We start from the raw sequence: 23,384 nt of genomic DNA, 5'->3' as shown, positions 1-23,384 counted from the left end.
GGCCAATTGGCCTAATTCTGCACCTATGTTCCTGTGTTTGAGCAATGAACAGGAAACCTTTCCAGTTTACAGCACAACTCAAATCTACCTCGCCAGTTTAACATCTCTTTTTGTAGACCTGAATTCTCAAATTTGCAAGAACAGCCCTGGGGTCACTCTATCATGATCTTCACTCTCTCATCATGAATCCCTGAACCCAGGCCTTCTTCCCCAACTCCAGCCTAAATCAAGAATCATCCTTGGCAATTCAAGAACATGAGGCCATGTTCTGTCTCAGTGTTTTGGAGCAATAATGTTCTTCAGCACACATAATAAACCCAATATTTCCACTCTGAACACTGTTCCACCAAATTCCAATTCAGTCCGCATCAATTTGCCATTTACTCCATTCTTAACTTCGAAAGAGATTTATTTGTGTAATCTCTGTTGAGTAGCTGTACTGACCTGCTGTGCCCAGCGCATGGGGTTTCTCTGAATTGCCCAGGCACATGTTGCGACCCCACTCTGTGAAATTGCTCGTTTTATTAATCCTTTATTGTATGGTGACAAGGTCTGCGAAAGAAAGGAGAAACATCATTAGAAAAATAGAAATTGATTCAACTTGAAGGATACATTCATTGAAGGACTTGGGGCGGCACGGTGGCACAGTGGTCAGCGTTGCTGCCTCACAGCGCCAGGGACCCGGGTTCGAATCCCAGCTTGGGTCATTGTCTGTGTGGAGTCTGCACGTTCTCCCTGTGTCTGCGTGGGTTTCCTCCGGGTGCTCCGGTTTCCTCCCACAGTCTGAAAGACGTGCTGGTTAGGGTGCATTGATCCGAACAGGCGCCGGAGTGTGGCGACTAGGGGAATTTCACATAACTTCATTTCAGTGTCAATGTAAGCCTACTTGTGACTAATAAACTTTAACTTTATTTTAAGACTTTATTGTAATGTAGGAGAGTTTGGCATTTGTCTGTGTGATGTGTATGTAAGGCCAACATTAAGTTTAAGTTTATAACTTAAGTTTGAGTTTAAACTTGTGAGATAGTATAATGGTTTAATTAACATATACAACTCAGGTATGTCAGCCTTGGGAAAGTGCTACAGCATGAGCGTGGAATCTCCAGTTTCATGGTGGTTCAGTTGACAGCATCCTTACATCTCAGCCAGAAGGTGGCGCATTCAAGTTCCAACCCAGGACGTGAGCATAAGACTGACACTCCAGGGCAGTACTGCGGGGAGTGCTGCACTGTATGAAGGACCACCTTTCAGATGAAATGTTGGACAGAGGCCCTCAGCTGCCCTCTCAGACAGACCCAGAAACTCCCAAGGCACTACATTAAAGAAGAGCAGGGGAGTTCTCCCTAGCGTCTTGGTCAATATTTATCCCTCGGTCAACACCACAACAAAACAGATGCTCACATCGCTGCTTGAAAGATCTTAGTCATTCGCTTTGAACCTTAGCAGTGAGTGCCAGCTATTGGAATATCCAAACCATCACAGGCAAGCCTGATCCTGTCACCCAATTCCAATAAGGAAACTGCTGAGTAATTATAACCCTGACTAATTTCATTCCTGTCTTTACCCAGGGTCACTGAATCTAAATGTCACCACATCCCTGCAGCTCCACCACAGATACACAGCACGGGTCGCCACTGAATCTCAGGCCTGCCCCGATTCCCCATTTCACCGTTAACAAGGAGTTACCTGGAGGGAGACGCTGGCACCTCCTGCTGATTCTCCGAAGAGGGTGATTTTATTCGGGTCCCCACCAAACGCAGCAATATTTCTCTTCACCCAACTGATGGCCATGTGCTGGTCCCACAGACCTTGGTTCCCTGTTTATCACAACAAGCAGATCTGATAAACAATACAACACACAAAAACTGCATCGTGACAGAGAGAGCACAGCATGACAGAGAACACAGGGAACACAGAATGATAGATTACATAGCATGACATAGAGAACATAGTATGACAGAGAACCTAGTATGGATAGTGATAGCCTTTTTCTTGGATAGTGATAGCCTTTTTCCTGGATAGTGATAGCCTTTTTCCTGGATAGTGATAGCCTTTTTCTTGGATAGTGATAGCCTTTTTCCTCTGATGGAGAAATCCAGCACGAGGGGGCATGGCTTTAAATTGAGGGGGGGTAGTTATAGAACCGATGTCAGGGGTAGGTTCTTTACCCAGAGGGTGGTGAGGGATTGGAATGCCCTGCCAGCATCAGTAGTAAATGCGCCTAGTTTGGGGGCGTTTAAGAGATCCGTAGATAGGTTCATGGACGAAAAGAAATTGGTTTAGGTTGGAGGGTCACAGTTTTTTTTTTTAACTGGTCGGTGCAACATCGTGGGCCGAAGGGCCTGTTCTGCGCTGTAATGTTCTATGTTCTATGTAGTATGACGCAAAACACAGTATAGTGCAGAGTATGGTGTTACACAGAGTATGGTATTACACAGAGTATAGTGTCACACAGAGTATGGTATTACACAGGATATGGTGTTACACAGAGTATGGTATAGCACAAGGTATGGTGTTACACAGATGCCTTTGTGTAAAGTGCACGGTGGAATGGCGTAAATCGACCAGCAATTTCTGAAGATTCAGAATTCATGCTCTGTTCTTAATCCCCTGAACTTGCTGGCCAACTTGCACGTTAACTTTGGGATGCATTGTTAATACACGTCAGCATTTTGCTGGAAAGAATTTGGCTTTTTCCTCATCTTCTCCACCCTCGGGAGTGAGGACAATGGATTACTGATTGACAGCTGGGAATTCTGGAATTCCTGGAATATTAACCAGTTCAGAGGTTGACCAACCCGCTGTCTGCTTCCAACCTTCTCGTTTTTGTTTCAGATTCGCAGTCTTCCCATTCGGGGATCTGTAAGTTTGCTCCACACAGACACGGCTCCAGTTGCAGCGGTTTTAAGTGGCACTAACCCGGTGTTGTGAGACTTCTTACTGCGTTTACCCCAGTCCAACGCTGGCATCTCCACATCATTTTCAAAGTGTCCCAGTGTTGATTTTTGAAAGTCTGGTAACTCTGCCGGGGGCATTGGAGATCTTGGCACAGGAGGAGGAGTGGAATGGAGAAGACATCATCTGTGTCTGGGCAACTCCCAAGGGCAAGGATTGAAAGCAGCTTGCCTCCCATTGCTTAATGTTCAGTATTTTTGTTCACTTATCCACTGGATCAATTCTGTTAACTTGTTGCAATGATATTATTGTCTGTTGCCGCCTTGTTTTGCCCCAAGAGCTCAGCTAAGTTCAGGGATTTCATACTAACCTGGTGCATTGGCATCTCCGGTGCTCAGGAAGCCCAATGGGCCAACCCGATAGTTGAAGGTGACAACAATCACCTTGCCACGAGTGGCGATCTCTCTGCCGTCATACAGGTAGTTTTTCAGGAAGTTGGCTCCATGTCCCGCTCCTGCCAGGAAACCTCCTCCAAAGATCCAGATCATGACGGGCAGGTCAATGGACACTAGGGAAGCGGGAGAAGCAGTTTGTACATTGTTACAAAAGCAAAATACAGCACACTGGAAAACTGAAATCAAGACCAGAAATACTGGGGAAGCTCAGCAGGTCAGGCAGCATCAGTGGAGAGAGAAGCAGAGAAATGTGCCGGGTCGGTGATACCTGGTCAAACAAGAGGGTGGTGGGTGCCTGGAACTCACTGCCGGGGGAGGTAGTGGAAGCAGATACGACAGTGACTTTTAAGGGGCATCTTGACAAATACATGAATAGGATGGGAATGGAGGGATATGGTCCCCGGAAGGGTAGGGGGTTTTAGTTCAGTCGGGCAGCATGGTCGGTGCCGGCTTGGAGGGCTGAAGGGCCTGTTCCTGTGCTGTAATTTTCTTTGTTCTTTGTTCAAAGAGGTCATTAGTCCAGAGATGTGCGGGTTAGGTGGATTGGCCATGCTAAATTGTCCCTTAGTGTCAGGGGGACTAGCTAGGGTAAATGCATGGGGTTATGGGGCTAGGGCCTGGGTGGGATTGTGGTCGGTGCAGACTCAATGGGCCGAATGGCCTCCATCTGCACAGTAGGATTCTAATTTGAAACAGAAACTCTGTGTCTGTCTCCACAGAAGCTGCCAGGCCTGCTGAGTCTCTCCAGTAATTACTGTTCTTTTAGTTTATTCACTGCATTTTAACAATTAGGTTAAACCAGTGCAACCATTGATGATTGGAACTACTGAAGTTTACAAATAAACTCAAAGATTTCCTTTAGCATCTCTTCAATTGTACTCGGATTGCAATTGAGCTGTTTGATTTTTGTTTACATTGAGTTTTCTTCTCAGAGAAATGTTAATGGTTATATATAGTCCTTCTCTTTTACTAGCCTGTATCAACATCAAACACTCCCAAGACAGGTACAGCACGGGGTTAGATACAGAGTAAAGCTCCCTCTACACTGTCCCCATCAAACACTCCCAGGACAGGTACAGCACGGGGTTAGATACAGAGTAAAGCTCCCTCTACACTGTCCCCCATCAAACACTCCCAGGACAGGTACAGCACGGGGTTAGATACAGAGTAAAGCTCCCTCTACACTGTCCCCCATCAAACACTCCCAGGACAGGTACAGCACGGGGTTAGATACAGAGTAAAGCTCCCTCTACACTGTCCCCCATCAAACACTCCCAGGACAGGTACAGCACGGGGTTAGATACAGAGTAAAGCTCCCTCTACACTGTCCCCATCAAACACCCCCAGGACAGGTACAGCACGGGGTTAGATACAGAGTAAAGCTCCCTCTACACTGTCCCCATCAAACACTCCCAGGACAGGTACAGCACGGGGTTAGATACAGAGTAAAGCTCCCTCTACACTGTCCCCATCAAACACCCCCAGGACAGGTACAGCACGGGGTTAGATACAGAGTAAAGCTCCCTCTACACTGTCCCCATCAAACACTCCAGGACAGGTACAGCACGGGGTTAGATACAGAGTAAAGCTCCCTCTACACTGTCCCCCATCAAACACTCCCAGGACAGGTACAGCACGGGGTTAGATACAGAGTAAAGCTCACCCTACACTGTCCCCATCAAACACTCCAGGACAGGTACAGCACGGGGTTAGATACAGAGTAAAGCTCCCTCTACACTGTCCCCATCAAACACCCCCAGGACAGGTACAGCACGGGGTTAGATACAGAGTAAAGCTCCCTCTACACTGTCCCCCATCAAACACTCCCAGGACAGGTACAGCACGGGGTTAGATACAGAGTAAAGCTCCCTCTACACTGTCCCCATCAAACACCCCCAGGACAGGTACAGCACGGGGTTAGATACAGAGTAAAGCTCCCTCTACACTGTCCCCATCAAACACTCCCAGGACAGGTACAGCACGGGGTAGATACAGAGTAAAGCTCCCTCTACACTGTCCCCATCAAACATCCCCAGGACAGGTACAGCACGGGGTTAGATCCAGAGTAAAGCTCCCTCTACACTGTCCCCATCAAACACTCCAGGACAGGTACAGCACGGGGTTAGATACAGAGTAAAGCTCCCTCTACACTGTCCCCCATCAAATACTCCCAGGAGGTACAGCTATAAACTGGGTTAGATATAAATTTAAATTCTACAGGACTTGTAACACAGTGTGGTTTCTGAATTTGGGTTGTAACAGTGGCGTATATTGAGATTCGGGTGATGAACTCATGCCTTCTTTTCAAATGGGGAGAAGAATGACTGATGTGTGAGGTGGAACAGTGGAAGGAGTTACAATTGGGTGTAAGACACATTATTGTAATAGTGTCAGAAATGCTTACCGCTGTGTCAATTCTGTCCTGCACTGGATCAGGAAAAGCTCAATGTCATCCCGAACAGCAGGAAGGGTAAAAAGACACCACATCCCAACACTGACATCCCTTGTATTGTCAAATACAAAAGTTAATAAAGTATTTCTTAAAGAACAATGAAGCTGTTTGGGCGTCATGGTGGCGCAGTGGTTAGCACTGCTGCCTCACAGCACCAGGGACCTGGGTTCGATTCCCGACTTGGGTCACTACCTGTGCGGCATCTGCACATTTTCCCCCGTGTCTGCTTGGGTTTCCTCTGGGTGCTCTGGTTTCTTCCCACAGTCCGAAAGATGTGCTGATTAGGTTGATTGGCCAAGCTACATTGCCCCTTAGTGTTAGGAGGATATCCAGGGGATTAGTAGGGTAACTATGTGGGATTATGGGGATAGGGCCAGGGTGGGATTGTTATCAGTGCAGGCTCGATGGGCCAAAAGGCCTCTTTCTGCACTTTCGGTATCTATGATTCTAAAATTGTTGGACATTAGTGAGGAGGTCTTGTGGTGCAGTGGGTAGCATCCCTAACTCCAAGTCAGAAGCTCTGGTTTCGAATCCCACCCAGAGCCTTGGAAGGTACATTCAGAATGTGGCTGAACAGGATGCAAATCTCTCCAAAACACACTCAGTGGCAGGTGGTGAGAGTGGGAATGATTTCTGGTCGGCCCTGCAATGGAAGGAATGTTGGGGCCTCTACCATCACTATCTATAGCTCCAGACTGCAATGTGCTTGTCAAAGTGCACTTTGCCACAGTAACTCAGACTCCGAGTGAACTGTATCACATCACCGCCAGAGATGTTACTCAACTGGCTACAGTTTTAAGATGTTTTAGTTTTTTGCTGCTTCTGTTTTGTACCTTTTCTCCCGTGAGGGACCCAGATGTTCAGGTAGAGACAATCTTCACTCCCAAAGACAGCATCCTGTGTCAAGGTGATCTGCAAACATCTGGGTTTGAAATCTTTGGCTTTCAGAATAGCTGGAAATAAACACAAGCACCAGGAGTTAGTAGAAGGAAAGAAAAACTTGCATTTATGTAGCGCCATTGATAAAGCAGTTTACAGCCAATGACGTACTTTTGAAGTCTTGTCACTGTTGTAATGCAGGAACAGGGGTAACTGTAAACAGCAATAGTTAGACCCAGTCCAGAACAAGCACAGGGATCATAGAATCCCTACAGTGCAGAAGGAGACCATTTGGCCCATCAAGTGTACCAACTTCACGATAGAGCATTTTCCCAAGTCCCACCTACCACCCTAACCCCGTACCCCATGCATTTAATCTGTTAATCCCCCTAACCTATACATCTTGGGCACAAAAGAATAATTTAGCATGGCCAACCACCTAAGCTGCACATCTTTGGACTGTGGGAGGAAACCCACACTGATTCGGTGGTGAATGTGTGGAATTCACTACCACAGAAAGTAGTTGAGGCCAAAACGTTGTCTGATTTCAAGAAGAGATTAGATATAGCTCTTGGGGTTAAAGGGATCAAGGGGTATGGGAGGAAGGGGGGGATCAGGATATTGAATTCGTTGATCAGCCATGATCAAGTTGAATGGCGGAGCAGGCTCGAAGGGTCTACTCCTGCTTCCAGTTTCTATGTTACGGGGCGAACGTGCAAACTCCACACAGACAGTGACCCAAGGCCGGAATCGAACCCGGATCCCTGGCGGATTCCTGGCGCTATGAGGCTGCAGTGCAAACCACTGAGCCACCATGCCCTCGATAGACCACATATAACAGCAAAAGGTCATTAACCAGAAACATTAACGCTGTTCCTCTCTCCACAGATGCTGCCTGGCCTGCTGAGTATCTCCAGCAATGTCTGTTTTTATTTCAGATTTCCTGCATCTGCAGAAAGTTGCCTTTGATTGGAGCAGGGCTGATGGAGTGAGGGTGGGGATGGGGTTTCAGTCATTGATAAGAACATCCAACTCACTTAAATACTATGTAAATGGCGAAAGCTCGCTTCATTTACACTCCTGTGAAGCACTTTGGGACATTTAACTGCAAGAAAGGTGCAGATTGATTCTGCTGCTCACTGATCTGGGCATTCGGCCTCTGATATTCGGGTAAGCGTTCTCCAAGGCGGCCTTCGCGACACACGACAGCGCAGAGTCGCTGAGCAGAAACTGATAGCCAAGTTCCGCACACACGAGGACGGCCTCAACCGGGATATTGGGTTCATGTCACACTATTTGTAACTCCCACAGTTGCGTGGACCTGCAGAGTTTCACTGGCTGTCTTGTCTGGAGACAATACACATCTTTTTAGCCTGTCTTGATGCTCTCTCCACTCACATTGTTTCGTCTCTTAAAGACTTGATTAGCTGTAAGTATTCGCATTCCAACCATTATTCATGTAAATTGAGTCTGTGTCTTTATAAGCTCTGTTTGTGAACAGAATTCCCACTCACCTGAAGAAGGGGCTAAGAGCTCCGAAAGTTTGTGTGGCTTTTGCTACCAAATAAACCTGTTGGACTTTAACCTGGTGTTGTTAAACTTCTTACTGTGTTTACCCCAGTCCAACGCTGGTATCTCCACATCATCACTGATCTGTTATCCAGGTAGGGTTAGAAAATATCTCGGATTTATTTACAGAGGGTTGTAATGACATTTTCAAAGTTTAAGTCTATTTATTAGTGTCACAGGTAGGCTTACATTAACACTGCAATGAAGTTACAGTGGAAATCCCCCAGAGTCGTCACACTCCGGAGCCTGTTCGGGTACACCGAGGGAGAATTTAGCACGGCCAATGCACCCTCGGCGAGGAAACAATGGTGGAAGCAGAATCCATAATATCTTTTAACCAGAATGTGGTCAACTACAACAACAACTTATATTTATATGGCACCTTTGACATAATAAAACGAAGTGCTTCACTGGAACGATTATGAAACAACATTAGACACTGAGCCACAGTGACTAAGGAAGAAAGGGAGTTCAAGAGGTTTAGGGAGGGATTTCCATAGCTTCAGGGTTTGCGGGTATCACTGGCTGGGCAGCATTTATTGCCCATCCCTGAGCACATTTAAGAGTCAACCACATTGCTGTGGACCTGGAGTCACATGTAGGTCAGACCGGGTAAGGATGGCAGATTGCCTTCCCTAAAGGACATTAGTGAACCAGGTGGGTTTTTACAACAATCATGATCATCATTAGAAGTGACTTGATCAAAACCTTTAAGATCCTGAGGGGATGGTGACAGGGTGGATGTGGAGAGGACGTTCCCTCTTGTGGAAGAATCTAGAACTAGGCGTCACTGTTTAAAAATGTGTCGCCCTTTTAAGACAGAAATGAGGAAATTTCTTTTCTCAGAGGGGTGGTGAGTCTCTGGAACTCTCTTCCTGAAGAGACAGTGGGAGCTGAGTCTTCAAATATTTCTAAGACAGAGCGAGATAGACTCTTGATTAACAAGTGGGTGAAAGGTACTTGGGGTGGGCAGTAATGTGGGTGGCACAGTGTAGGCAGCACGGTGGCACAGTGGTTAGCACTGCTGTCTCATAGCACACGGGTTCCATTCCCAGCTTGGGTCGCTGTCTGTGCGGAGTCTGCACGTTCTCCCCGTGTCTGCGTGGGTTTCCTCCGGGTGCTCCGGTTTCCTCCCACAGTCTGAAAGATATGCTGGTTAGGTGCATTGGCCATGCTAAATTCTCCCTCAGTGTACCTGAACAGGTGCCGGAATGTGGCGACTAGGGGATTTTCACAGTAACTTCATTGCAGTGTGAATATAAACCTACTTGTGACACTAATAAATAAATTTTAGCTTTTACAATCAGATCAGCCATGATCTTACTGAATGGGGGAGCAGGCTCGGGGCCAAGTGACCGAGTCCTGCTCCTGATTTGTATGGTTTTATGATCTCATGATGTCCCAAAGCACTTCACAGCACTTTTTGAAATATATCCCTGTTGGGAGGTGGGTAAGAATGGATAAATAGTGGCTGGGACAACATTATTTTGTAAAATAATGATGGAAGCATATTTTATATCCACCTGCGAGGGCAGATGGCATCTTGGATTAATATTGCATCCAACAAAATGGCACCTTTGACAATGCAGCACTCTCTTGTTTCTGTACCAGGATAGTCGGCCGGGATTGTGTTCTCTGATATCTGGAGTGTGGACTTTGCTGGATTTTGTGCTCAGGTCTCTGGAGTGAGAATTGAACTGACAATCGTCCGAGTCAGAGGTGAAAGTTCGACCAGTTGAGTGCGGAGGCGATGGCCTGGTGGTGTTATCTATTAGTCCAGAAACTCAGCTAATGTTCTGGGTTCGAATCCCGCCACGGTGGAATTTAAATTCAATAAAAAATATCTGGAATTAAGAATCTACTGATGACCATGAAACCATTGTTGATTGTTGGAAAAACCCATCTGGTTCACTAATGTCCTTCAGGGAAAGAAATTTGCCGTCCTTACCTGGTCTGGCCTACACGTGACTCCAGAGCCACAGCAATGTGGTTGACTCGCAACTGCCCTCTGAGCCATTCGGTTCAAGGGCAACTAGGGATGGGCTATAGTGCTGGCCAGCCAGCGACGCTCATGTCCCATGAATGAATAAAGAGAAACATGTTGAGTTTAAGAGTATTCAGGATAACTCTGATTTTCTAATTTCCCTGGCCTCTACTCAGTGCCTCTCTACACTGCTGTAAGCGGCTACTTCAGAGGATAGGGTGTAGTGATTTTTATCCATTTTTAAATGAAGACAGAAGCGAAAAGGGAAAAGGAAATGAGTTACCAGACCATCCGGGATGGGGGTCAGCCTTCTCGAATCGTCTTGGAGATGCGGCAAAAGGAATTCCTTTGAAAATATCCACCGAGGCGAAAAACCCATCGCGTTTATTAATTCCTTCCACAAGACCACCTTCAGTTTGCACTACACCCAGCTACAGGGAAGAAGAGACAGAGAATGAGAGATGGAGAGAGAGAGTGAATCAGAAAAGGAGTGAAGAGAGAGATTCAGAGGAAGAAAGAGAAATTCAGCAGCGGGAAAATCAGCGAAACAGAAAAAGTAAAGACAGAAACAGGACAGGTACAGCACGGGGTTAGATACAGAGTAAAGCTCCCTCTACACTGTCCCCCATCAAACACTCCCAGGACAGGTACAGCACAGGGTTAGATACAGAGTAAAGCTCCCTCTACACTGTCCCCCATCAAACACTCCCAGGACAGGTACAGCACAGGGTTAGATACAGAGTAAAGCTCCCTCTACACTGACCCCATCAAACACTCCCAGGACAGGTACAGCACAGGGTTAGATACAGAGTAAAGCTCCCTCTACACTGTCCCCATCAAACACTCCCAGGACAGGTACAGCACGGGGTTAGATACAGAGTAAAGCTCCCTCTACACTGTCCCCATCAAACACTCCCAGGACAGGTACAGCATGGAGTTAGATGGAGTAGAGCTCCCTCTACACTGTCCCCATCAAACACTCCCAGGGCAGGTACAGCATGGAGTTAGATGGAGTAAAGCTCCCTCTACACTGTCCCCATCAAACACTCCCAGGGCAGGTACAGCATGGAGTTAGATGGAGTAAAGCTCCCTCTACACTGTCCCCATCAAACACTCCCAGGGCAGGTACAGCATGGAGTTAGATGGAGTAAAGCTCCCTCTACACTGTCCCCATCAAACACTCCCAGGACAGATACAGCACAGGGTTAGATACAGAGTAAAGCTCCCTCCACACTGTCCCCATCAAACACTCCCAGGACAGGTACAGCACGGGGTTAGATACAGAGTAAAGCTCCCTCTACACTGTCCCCATCAAACACTCCCAGGACAGATACAGCACAGGGTTAGATACAGAGTAAAGCTCCCTCCACACTGTCCCCATCAAACACTCCCAGGACAGGTACAGCACGGGGTTAGATACAGAGTAAAGTTCCCTCCACACTGTCCCCATCAAACACTCCCAGGACAGGTACAGCACGGGGTTAGATACAGAGTAAAGCTCCCTCTGCACTGTCCCCCATCAAACACTCCCAGGACAGGTACAACACGGGGTTAGATACAGAGTAAAGCTCCCTCCACACTGTCCCCATCAAACACTCCCAGGACAGGTACAGCATGGGGTTAGATACAGAGTAAAGCTCCCTCTGCACTGTCCCCCATCAAACACTCCCAGGACAGGTACAGCACAGGGTTAGATACAGAGTAAAGCTCCCTCTACACTGTCCCCATCAAACACTCCCAGGACAGGTACAGCACGGGGTTAGATACAGAATAAAGCTCCCTCTACACTGTCCCCATCAAACACTCGCAGGACAGGTACAGCATGGCAATAGAATAATAGAAAGATTAGAACCCAGATGGAGCTCTTTTGGCCTGTCGTGTTTGTGCAGGCCCTTTGCACAAGCAATTCGCCCAATACCATTCCCCTGACTTCTTTCTGTAACCCTGCACATTTTTTCTTTTTCAATAATGAAATAATTCCCTTTTGAGAGCCTTGATTGAATCTACCTCCAGCACATTCACAGGCACTGCGTTCCAGACCCCAACCATTCACGACGTAAAAAGGTCTTTCCTCATGTTAACATTGCTCCTTTTGCTAATTAACTTAAACCTGTGCCCTCTGATTCTAGATCCTTCCACAGTTTCTCCCTGTCTACTCTGTCCAGACCTTTCCTGATTTTGAACACCTCTATCAATTTCCCCCCTCAACTTTCTCTTATCCAAGGAAAACATCCCTAATTTCTCCAATCTACCTACCTAACTGAACTTTCTCATCCCTGGAAGAATTCTCATGATACAGGGTGAAGCCGCCTCTGACGGATGTGTTTTAACACAATATCGGAGATTCCCTACGGTTGCTATATGGTATCAGGATTTCCCAGCCGTTCCTATGCTTTCTCGGAGGTTGCATTGTGCTGAGTGACAGGTTGTTTTAGGTGTGTATAACATGCCTAGATTTATAATCGGTCTGCACTGCCCCAGCCCTGTTACACAAAACATTTCCAGCTACTACAGGACTTTCACATGTCTGTGAGTTGAAACTAAAGTAATCATAGAATCCCTACAGTGCATAAGGAGGCCATCCAGCCGATTGAGTCTGCACTGACCTTCAACACATCATCCCACCCAGGCCCAATCCCCTTAGCCCCATGTATTTTCCCTGTTAATCCTCCTAACCTGCACATCTTTGAACTGTTGGAGGAAACCAGAGCACCCGGAAGAATGCTGTCCTTTCCTCAAGATTGGAATGGCATAGTGGCACAATGATTAGTTCTGCTGCCTCACAGCACCAGACACTCGAGTTCAGTTCTGGCCTTGGGTGACTGTGCGGTGTCTGCATGTTCTCCCTGTGTCTGTGTGGCTTTCCTCCGGGTGTTCCGGTTTTCTCCCATAGTCCAAAGATGTGCGGGTTAGACTGAGTGGCCATGCTAAATTGACTCTTGAAGAGTGGAGGGTGGCAAATGCTATGTCTTTGTTTAGGAAGGGCTGCAGGGAAAAACCTGGGAACTACAGGCCGGTGAGCCTCATATCGGTAGTGGGTAAGTTGTTAGAAGGTATTTTGAGAGACAGGATCTACAGGCATTTAGAGACGCAAGGACTGATTCAGGACAGTCAGCATGGCTTTGTGAGTGGAAAATCATGTCTCACAAATTTGATTGAGTTTTTTGAAGGGGTAACCAAGAAGGTAGATAAGGGCAGTGCAGTTGATGTTGTCTACATGGACTTTAGCAAGGCTTTTGACAAGGTACTGCATAGTAGGTTGTTGCATAAGGTTAAATCTCACGGGATCCAGGGTGAGGTAGCCAAATGGATACAAAATTGGCTTGATGACAGAAGACAGATGGTGGTTGTACAGGGTTGTTTTTCAAACTGGAGGCCTGGGCCAGCGGTGTGCCTCAGGGATCAGTGATGGGTCCACTGTTACTTGTCATTTATATTAATGATTTAGATGAGAACTTGGAGGCATTGGTTAGTAAGTTTGCAGGTGACATCAAGATTGGTGGCATAGTGGACAGTGAAGAAGGTTATCTTGGATTGCAACGGGATCTTGATCTATTGGGCCAGTGGGCTGATGAATGGCAGATGGAGTTTAATTTAGATAAATGCAAGGTGATGCATTTTGGTTGATCGAACAAGGGCAGGACTTACTCAGTTAATGGTAGGGCGTTGAGGAGAGTTACAGAACAAAGAGATCTAGGGGTACAGGTTCATAGCTCATTGAAAGTGGAGTCACAGGTGGACAGAGTGGTGAAGAAGGCATTCGGCATGCTTGGTTTCATTGGCCAGAACATTGAATACAGGAGTTGGGACGTCTTGTTGAAGTTGTACAAGACATTGGTAAGGCCACATTTGGAATACTGTGTACAGTTCTGGTCACCCTATTATAGAAAGGATATAATTAAACTAGAAAGAGTGCAGAAAAGATTTACTAGGATGCTACCAGGACTTGATGGTTTGAGTTATAAGGAGAGGCTGGATAGACTAGGACTTTTTTCTCTGGAGCGTAGGAGGCTTAGGGGTGATCTTATAGAGGTCTATAAGATAATGAAGGGCATAGATCAGCCAGATAGTCAATATCTTTTCCCAAAGGTAGGGGAGTCTAAAGCTAGAGGGCATAGGTTTAAGGTGAGAGGGGAGAGATACAAAAGGGTTCAGAGGGGCAATTTCTTCACATAGAGGGTGATGAGTGTCTGGAACAAGCTGCCAGAGGTAGTAATAGAGGCGGGTATAATTTTGTCTTTTAAAAAGCATTTAGATAGTTACATGAGTAAAATGGGTATAGAGGGATATAGGCCAAACGCAGGCAATTGGGACTAGCTTAGGGGTTAAAAAAAGGGGCGGCATGGACAAGTTGGGCTGAAGGGCCTGTTTCCATGCTGTAAACCTCTATGACTATGACTCTAGTGTCAGGGAGATTAGCTGCATAAATACGCAGGGTTACGGGGATAGGGCGTGGATGGGATGATCTGTTGGAAGGTTGGTGCAGATGCGATGGGCTGAATGGCCTCCTTCTGCACTGTAGGGATTCTATTGTATGGTTGTAAATCCCACGCAGTTACAGAGAGAACATGCAAACTCCACACAGTCACCTGAGGCCGGAATTGAACTCGGGTCCCTGGTGCTGTGAGGCAGCAGTGCTAACCACCGTGCCAGGGAAAGGACAACATACCAACAGACCTACCGCCCAAATCACCGAGTAGCGGACAGCGCGTGGTGTCTCACCGTAGCTCTAGCTGCAGCACCGAGGAGGCAACAGCTGAGCACAAAACACAGAATCTGCCAGCGAGCCATTTCTCAGAGATCCACACACACAGGATCCAAGCCCCTCACATTTATATCCAACGCTGCCAAGTTTGATCTGTTTACTCGAGTACACAAGCATATCTTAATGACTTATCATTTAACATGGTGTAGATACAAGCTTCATTAAGGCAAGACTGGCTTTCAAGGTCAGTTTAATAACACATGGTCAATAAACAGATGTTAGCAAGGAGTGTGGTGAACTTCTGCAGACGTGTGTGAATTACACACACAATCACACTGAATTGTTATTGTACAGAACGAGGCCATTCGGCCCACCGTGTCTGCACCATCTCTCCACACGAGCATGATGACTTAGTGCCGTTCCCCATACCCACTGCGCATTGTTTCTATTCAAATAATCATCTAGTGCCCTCTTGAACCTGCCTCCACCACACTTCCCGACAGAACATTCCAGACCCCAACCGCTTATTATAGAATCCTAACAGTGCAGAAAAAGGCCATTCAACCCATCGAGTTTGCACCGACTGCAATCCCACCCAGGCCCTATTCTTGTAACTGAACATTATTTACCCTGCTAATCCCTGACACTAGCATGGCCAATCAACCTAACCCGCACATCTTTGGACTGTGGGAGGAAACTGGAGCACCTGAGGAAACCCATGCAGACATGGGGAGAATGTGCAAACGCCACACAGAGTGACCCAAGGCCGAAATTGAACCCGAGTCCCTGGCACTGTGAGGCAGCAGTGCTAACCACTGTGCCATCCTCCACACTTGCTGTATGAAAATGTTTTTTTCTCAAATCACATTTGCTTCTTTTGCAAATCACTTTAAATGCGTGCCCTTCTCATTCCTGATCCTTTTACGAGCGGGAACAGTTTCTCTCTATCTGCTCTGTCCAGCCCCCTCATGATTTTGAACATCTCTATCAAACCTCCTCTTAGCCTCCTTCTCTCCAAAGAGAACAGTCCCACCCTCTCCAATCTATCCTTAAAACTGACCTTTCTCATCCTTGCAACCATTCTTGTAAACCTCTTCTGCACTCACCCCTATACATTCACATCCTTCTGTGACGATACTCTGCCTTTAAGAAATGTATTTTATTCATGTTTCTTTGCAAGTTTTTCAAGCAGTTCTTTTGCAAGATTTTATTGTTGCTGCAACGTCTGTAGTCAGTCTCCTCTAATTGTTACTGAGGCAATATAATGGACCTCATGTTTATTTTTAATCTGGCCTAATGCAGCGTCCTGGGATTTTAGGATCCTTTTGGAATTGCTGGGTGGAGCATGAGTGACAGGTCAGGTGCTGCCTGGGGACAGTTTTGTTTTACCACAGAGAAGTCCAAGGTTTTAGTTTCATTTTCTCAGATGCTGTTTGGATGTAAGACAGAAAGCAGTGGCTCTTGTTTTCCTCTCTCTCTGGAGTTGAAAATTCTGCTGTCTGTTTGTTGCAGACAGACAGCTAGTAGAGGCAGACAATGTCTCTGTCTCTCTCTCTCTCTCTCCAGAGCCATGCTGAAAGTTCTAGGACTGAGAAGCCTCAGTGATTTATTTCAACATTCAAAGGATCAATTCACAGCAGGTGTTAAAAAGCTGAAAAACCCAGCATCATGTGAGCATACTTGCTTTTTGTGCCAAGTCCGGAGAGGGCTGTGTGTCTGTGTGTCTGCGGGTCTGTGTGTCTGCGGGTCTGTGTATCTGTGTGTCTGCGGGTCTGTGTGTCTGCGGGTGTTGTTTGACTTGGAATATCATAGATAGCTGTAAGGTTTATTCCATCTTGTGTTTAATTCTTGTAAGTGGTAAAAGTTATGCTAAATCATTTTGTCATATGTTAACTGTGTTCTTAAATAAATTTTGTTTGGTAAAAGCTTCCTAGTGGGTCACTGAATCAAACCTGGAGTGAAACATCTTATGCTCACTCTAATGCCAAAATCAAATGTAAAAACCTAGGGTCTAGGCTTTCTTCATAAAACACCTTAGAGTTTCTGGCCTGCGTCTTAACACTTCTTATGGGCGGCACAGTGGCACATTGATTAGCACTGCTGCCTCACAGCGCCAGGGACCTGGGTTCAATTCCAGCCTCAGGTCATTGTCTGTGTGCAGTTTGCACGTTCTCCCTGTATCTACATGGGTTTCCTCCGGGTGCTCCGGTTTCCTCCCACAGTCCAAAGATGTGCGCATCTTTGTGTTGGAATTCCTCAATAGCATCGTCACTGGCCCTCTTACCAAAATAACCAGCCTCTCATCCATTGACTCTGTCTACATTTCCCACTGCCCGGCAAAGCAGCCAGCATAATTAAGGATCCCACGCACCCTGAACATTCTCTCTTCCACCTTCTTCCATTGGAAAAAAGATACAAAAGTCTGAGGTCACATACCAACCGACTCAAGAACAGCTTCTTCCCTGCTGCTGTCAGACTTTTGAATGGACCTATCTCGCATTAAGTTGATCTTTCTCTACACCCTACCTATGACTTAACACTACATTCTGCACTCTATCCTTTCCTTCTGTATGAACGGTATGCTTTGTCTGTATAATGCGCAAGAAACAATACTTTTCATTGTACACTAAAACATGTGACGATAATAAATCAAATCAAAATCAGATCTTACAGTCCAGTGAATGTCCAAGAACTCTGCGTTCTTCCAATTGATGTCTATTGTACATCCCCAGTTTTCATTGTCCCACCATTGTGGGGGACGTGCTTCAACTGCCTAAACCCTAAGGTCTAAAAAAGATTTAATGAGAAAGTTCAGGAAAAATGGAACATGTTCTGAGGAGGAAAGAGCCAATATTCCATACTCAAAGGTATAGTATGGTGCAATTCACTCGCCAACCATCTCATTGAAAAAAACATGTGACATCAATTATTGCCATCTGTTCAGAGCCTGACCCCATTCCCCAAACAGAGCGTGAGACGGAGCCAGACTCTCAGCTCAAGGCTCAGTCTCTAGGGAGCTGAACTTTCCTGAGATTGCGCCAATTCTATTTGGCATCAATGATAGTATTATAACTCAACCAATGTCAACCTTGACGGTTCCATGGCAGCCATGACAGTGTTGGCTGCAGCTCAGAAAGTAGCACTTTCGTCTTCTGTTGTGGGTTCAAATTCCATTCCAAAGATATGAGTTCAAAATCCAGGACAACAGCTCCCCCCCCACTGTTGTCATAGAGCCATAGAGATTTACAGCATGGAAACAGGCCCTTCGGCCCAACTTGTCCATGCCGCCCCCTTTATTTTAACCACTGAGCTAGTCCCAATTATGTGCATTTGGCCAATATCCCTCTATACCCATCTTACCCATGTAACTGACTAAACACTTTTTTAAAAGACAGAATTATACCTGCCACTACTACTAACTCTGGCAGCTCATTCCAGACACTCACCACCTTCTGTGTGAAAAAGAATTGCCCCTCTGGACCCTTTTGTATCTCTCCCCTCTCAGCTTAAACCTTTGCCCTCTAGTTTTAGACTCCCCTAACTTTAGGAAAAGGTGTTGATTATCTAGCTGATCTATGCCCCTCGTTATTTTATTGACCTCTATAAGATCACCCCTCAGCCTCCTACGCTCCAGGGAAAAAAGTCCCAGTCTATTCAGCCTCTCCTTATAATTCAAACTATCAAGTCCTGGTAGCATGCTAGTAAATCTTTCCTGAACTCTTACTAGTTCAATAATAGACTTTCTATAAAAGGGTGACCAGAACTGTACACAGTATTCCATGTGTGGTCTTACCAATGTCTTGTACAACTTCAACAAGACGTCCCAACTCCTGTATTCAATGTTCTGACCAATGAAACCAAGCATGCTGAATGCCTTCTTCTCCACTCTGTCCACCTGTGACTCCACTGGAGCTAAACCTGTACCCCTCGATCTCATTGTTCTATAACTAATGTCAGTGCTGTCTGGCAGATAAAATGATAAACATTGGCACCTGTCTGCCCTCCCAGGTGGATGTAAAATATCCCACAGCTGCTGCTTTGAAGAAAGCAGGAGATTTGTGTTCTAGTGCATTGACCAATATTTATCCCTCAAGGAACTTGTTTCATTGTCTTGGCATCTCACTGTAGTTGTGGGAGCTGACCCTGTGCAAAATCTCTGCTGTTTCCTAAAGCAGAGACTATACTTCTAAACACTTATTAGCTGAAAAGCAGCTTTAGTTGTCATGAGGTTCTGAACAGCACCTTAAAAATGTAAGTCTGGGGGAGGTCACGTGATGCGAGCGCGGGAACTAATTCTGCATCATTCTCACGTGGTATATTTGCAGAGACACAATCATCAGGCAACTCAGATTCAACCAAGTGTTCCGTAGTAGTAGTCACAAGACTAGGGACTAAAGAAGTTGGTACTTCTGGGGATGATTCCGGGAAATCTTTTCGAGATGACAACAATTGGTCGCCAAACTAGTTCATCTTCGGTTTGAACCTTACAAGAAATTGGACCTGTTTTTGCTAAATCTATGGCTGGTACCTATTTCTCACTCATGGCATAGTTACACACTAACACTCGATCTCCTTGTTGAAATGAGCATGGTTTCACTTATCTTCCAACAACTTGAGATTGTTGTTGACGCTCTACTATCGCTAAAGTTTCTGGAGGCAATGACAAATCAAACATTGTTCCCTTTAAGAGTAATAATCATAGAATCCACGCAGTGCACATGGAGGCCATTTGGCCCATCGAGCCTACACCAACAATAATCCCACCCCGGCCCTATCCCCGCAACCCTGCTAGTCTGTTTCGGTTTACCAAATCTTGCAAAGATTTCACCAAGTTTTTCAATGGTTTGTTCAGCTGTAGTAGATCTCATGATAAACTTCTGGCCACTTCGAGCGTGCATCAATTATGACAAAGAATATGTAACTCTCAAACAGATCAGAAAAATCTACATGTAATCATTGCCATGGCATTTTAGGCTACTCCCTCAGAGTGTAAAGAAGACAATAGGGTGTATTTCTTATTTGTGCTCAGGATTGACACTGTCCCACTTTTTCTTCAATCAGAGAACCCAGACCCGGCCACCAAAAATAACTATGTGCTAATTCCTTCATCTGGACAATATCAGGAGGTCCTTCATGTAGTTGTTCAAGAACTCTCCCACAAAGACTAGGAGGAATGATCACTCAGATTGAGTTGGATGATCAATTCAAGGTTTCTTGACGCATATGGTTTCAAAAAAGGATGTGGATAATGCGTTTTAATGTAGTGTTAATTTTTTGCGCTGTTAATGTAAGCCTACTTGTAAAACTAATCAATAAACTTTAAACTTTCAATACCATAGCCATCACCTTCCCCATCACAGATCATTTCTGGTCTGTCTCTGAATTTGAGAAGTTGTCACAGGCAAATGATCTACTAGTGAAAAATAAAGAATGTTAGCAAACTAGTTGGTGGTATCTGCTCAATAGGTAAAGGTAAGTGTGATAATGCATCAGCATTAGCATGGCACTCTGATTTATGAACTCTTCAGTTCATAAATCAGAGTGCCATGCTAATGGACAGCACTTTAAAAATGTAAGTCCGGGGAGAGGTCATGTGATGCGAGTGTGGGAACTAATTCTGCATCATTCTCACGTGGTATAGTTGCAGAGACACAATCATCAGGCAACTCAGATTCAACCAAGTTTGGAGTGGAGTGGAATCACAGGTGGACAGAGTGGTGAAGAAGGCATTCGGCATGCTTGGTTTCATTGGTCAGAACATTGAATACAGGAGTTGGAATGTCTTGTTGAAGTTGCACAAGACATTGGTAAGGCCACACTTGGAATACTGTGTACAGTTCTGGTCACCCTATTATAGAAAGGATATAATTAAACTAGAAAGAGTGCAGAAAAGATTTACTAGGATGCTACTGGGACTTGATGGTTGGAGTTATAAGGAAAGGCTGGATAGACTGGGACTTTTTTCTCTGGAGCGTAGGAGACTGAGGGGTGATCTTATAGAGGTCTATAAAATAATGAGGGGCATAGATCAGCTAGATAGTCAATACCTTTTCCCACAGGTAGGGGAGTCTAAAACTAGAGGGCATAGGTTGAAGGTGAGGGGGAAGAGATACAAAAGGGTCCAGAGGGGCAATTTTTTCACACAGAGGGTGGTGAGTGTCTGGAACAAACTGCCAGAGGTATAGCAGTAGAGACGGGTACAATTTTGTCTTTTAAAAAGCGCTTAGACAGTTACATGGGTATGATGGGTATAGAGGGATATGGGCCAAACGCGGGCAATTGGAACTAGCTTCAGAGTTTAAAACAAAGGGCGGCATGGACAAGTTGGGCCGAAGACCTGTTTCTCTGCTGTAAACTTCTATGACTCTATTATAATACTTTATATTGTAAGAATGTGCAGATAAGATCAGTGACCATCTTTGCAATTGGCTATCGGCCAATGGTGGTATGGCTTTATACAGCCTAAAGATGGTAGTTAAGGGTTGATGATCAGTCAATAATCAGAAATGATGCCACATAAATAATGATTAAATCTTTTTACGCCAAAAATTATATTCAATGCTTCTTTTTCTGCTGAGCATAGTTAGATTCAGCACTATAGGATGTATGCGCATTTAGAAAGGAATAAACTCATTAACGATAGTCAGCATGGTTTTGTGAGAGGGAGGTCATGCCTCACTAACCTGGTGGAGTTTTTTGAAGAAGTGACCAGAATGGTTGACGAGGGAAGGGCCGTGGATGTCGTCTATATGGACTTTAGTAAAGCGTTTGACAAAGTCCCTCATGGTAGGCTGGTGAAAAAGGTTGGATCTCATGGGATAAAGGGGGAGGTGGCTAGATGGGTGGAGAACTGGCTTGGTCACAGAAGACAGAGGGTGGTAGTGGAAGGGTCTTTTTCCGGCTGAAGGCCTGTGACTAGTGGTGTTCCGCAGGGCTCTGTATTGGGACCTCTGCTGTTTGTGATTTATATAAACGATCTGGAAGAAGGTGTAACCGGGGTGATCAGTAAGTTTGTGGACGACACAAAATTGGCAGGACTTGCAGAAAGTGAGGAGCATTATCAGAAGCTACAGAAGGATATAGATAGGCTGGAAATTTGGGCAAAGAAATGGCAGATGGAGTTCAATCCTGATAAATGCGAAGTGATGCATTTTGGTAGAAATAATGTAGGGAGGAGCTTTACGATAAATGGCAGAACCATAAAGGGTGTAGATACGCAGAGGGACCTGGGTGTGCAAGTCCACAGATCCTTGAAGGTGATGTCACAGGTGGAGAAGGTGGTGAAGAAGGCATATGGCATGCTTGCCTTTATAGGACAGGGCATAGAGTATAAAAGTTGGGGTCTGATGTTGCAGATGTATAGAACGTTGGTTCGGCCACATTTGGAATACTGCGTCCAGTTCTGGTCGCCACACTACCAGAAGGACGTGGAGGCTTTGGAGAGAGTACAGAGGAGGTTTACCAGGATGTTGCCTGGTATGGAGGGGCTTAGTTATGAGGAGAGATTGGGTAAACTGGGGTTGTTCTCCCTGGAAAGACGGAGGATGAGGGGAGACTTAATAGAGGTGTATAAAATTATGAAAGGCATAGATAGGGTGAACGGTGGGAAGCTTTTTCCCAGGTCGGTGGTGACGTTCACGAGGGGTCATAGGTTCAAGGTGAAGGGGGGGAGGTTTAACACAGATATCAGAAGGACATATTTTACACAGAGGGTGGTGGGGGCCTGGAATGCGCTGCCAGGCAAGGTGGTGGAGGCGGACACACTGGGAACGTTTAAGACTTATCTAGATAGCCATATGAACGGAGTGGGAATGGAGGGATACAAAAGAATGGTCTAGTTGGACCAGGGAGTGGCACGGGCTTGGAGGGCCGAAGGGCCTGTTCCTGTGCTGTATTGTTCTTTGTTCCTTGTTCTTTGTATAGTCAGATACGCAAAGCAAAAGCTGTTGGTCTTTCTTCTCCTTGAAGGCATAATATGTGAAACTACTGACCCTACTCCATAAGGTGAAGCATCGCAAGCAAGCAGTAATGATAGCTTCAAATTAAAATGAACCAATACTCCAGACTTCTGCAAAGCATCTTTGACATCCTTGTGTGCTTTCTCACAATCTGTTGTCCAGTCCCATGACTGTTTCGTACATAGTAAATTATGAAATGGCTTCACTAATGTAGCTAAGTTAGGAACAAATTCATCATTATAATTTACTAATCCGAGAAAGAATCTCAATTGCATCAGATTCGGCACACAACACTGGATTTATGGTTGTATTAAAATCACCACAAATACGAACTGAACAATTTGGTTTCATGGCAGGTACGATGGGAGTAGCCCAGTCACTTATTGTAACTGGCTCTAACACATCAGTGTTAACAAGTAGTACTAATTCTTCTTCTTGGAATGAATTGCAGATGGCACTGCTCTTGTTTTGAACTTTTTGGTTGACT

The 23,384-nt window shown here is 45.6% G+C and overlaps 1 protein-coding gene across 1 annotated transcript in view; it reads right to left on the bottom strand.

Moving 5' to 3' along the window:
• The window catches only part of cel.2 (carboxyl ester lipase, tandem duplicate 2), a 37,609-nt gene that overhangs the window by 7,257 nt on the left and 6,968 nt on the right, over nt 1-23,384 (bottom strand). The window contains exons 2-6 of the mRNA XM_078227541.1: nt 10,518-10,665; nt 6,636-6,755; nt 3,266-3,463; nt 1,687-1,817; nt 445-552 (exon numbers count right to left, since the gene is read on the bottom strand). Coding sequence (XP_078083667.1) covers nt 445-552; nt 1,687-1,817; nt 3,266-3,463; nt 6,636-6,755; nt 10,518-10,665 — 705 coding nt within the window. The remainder of the gene's footprint in view (nt 1-444; nt 553-1,686; nt 1,818-3,265; nt 3,464-6,635; nt 6,756-10,517; nt 10,666-23,384) is intronic.

This window comes from Mustelus asterias, chromosome 13, assembly GCF_964213995.1.
Source record: "Mustelus asterias chromosome 13, sMusAst1.hap1.1, whole genome shotgun sequence".
In the NCBI taxonomy this organism is placed as follows: Eukaryota; Metazoa; Chordata; class Chondrichthyes; order Carcharhiniformes; family Triakidae; genus Mustelus; species Mustelus asterias.
This window is presented reverse-complemented; position numbering and strand designations above follow the sequence as displayed.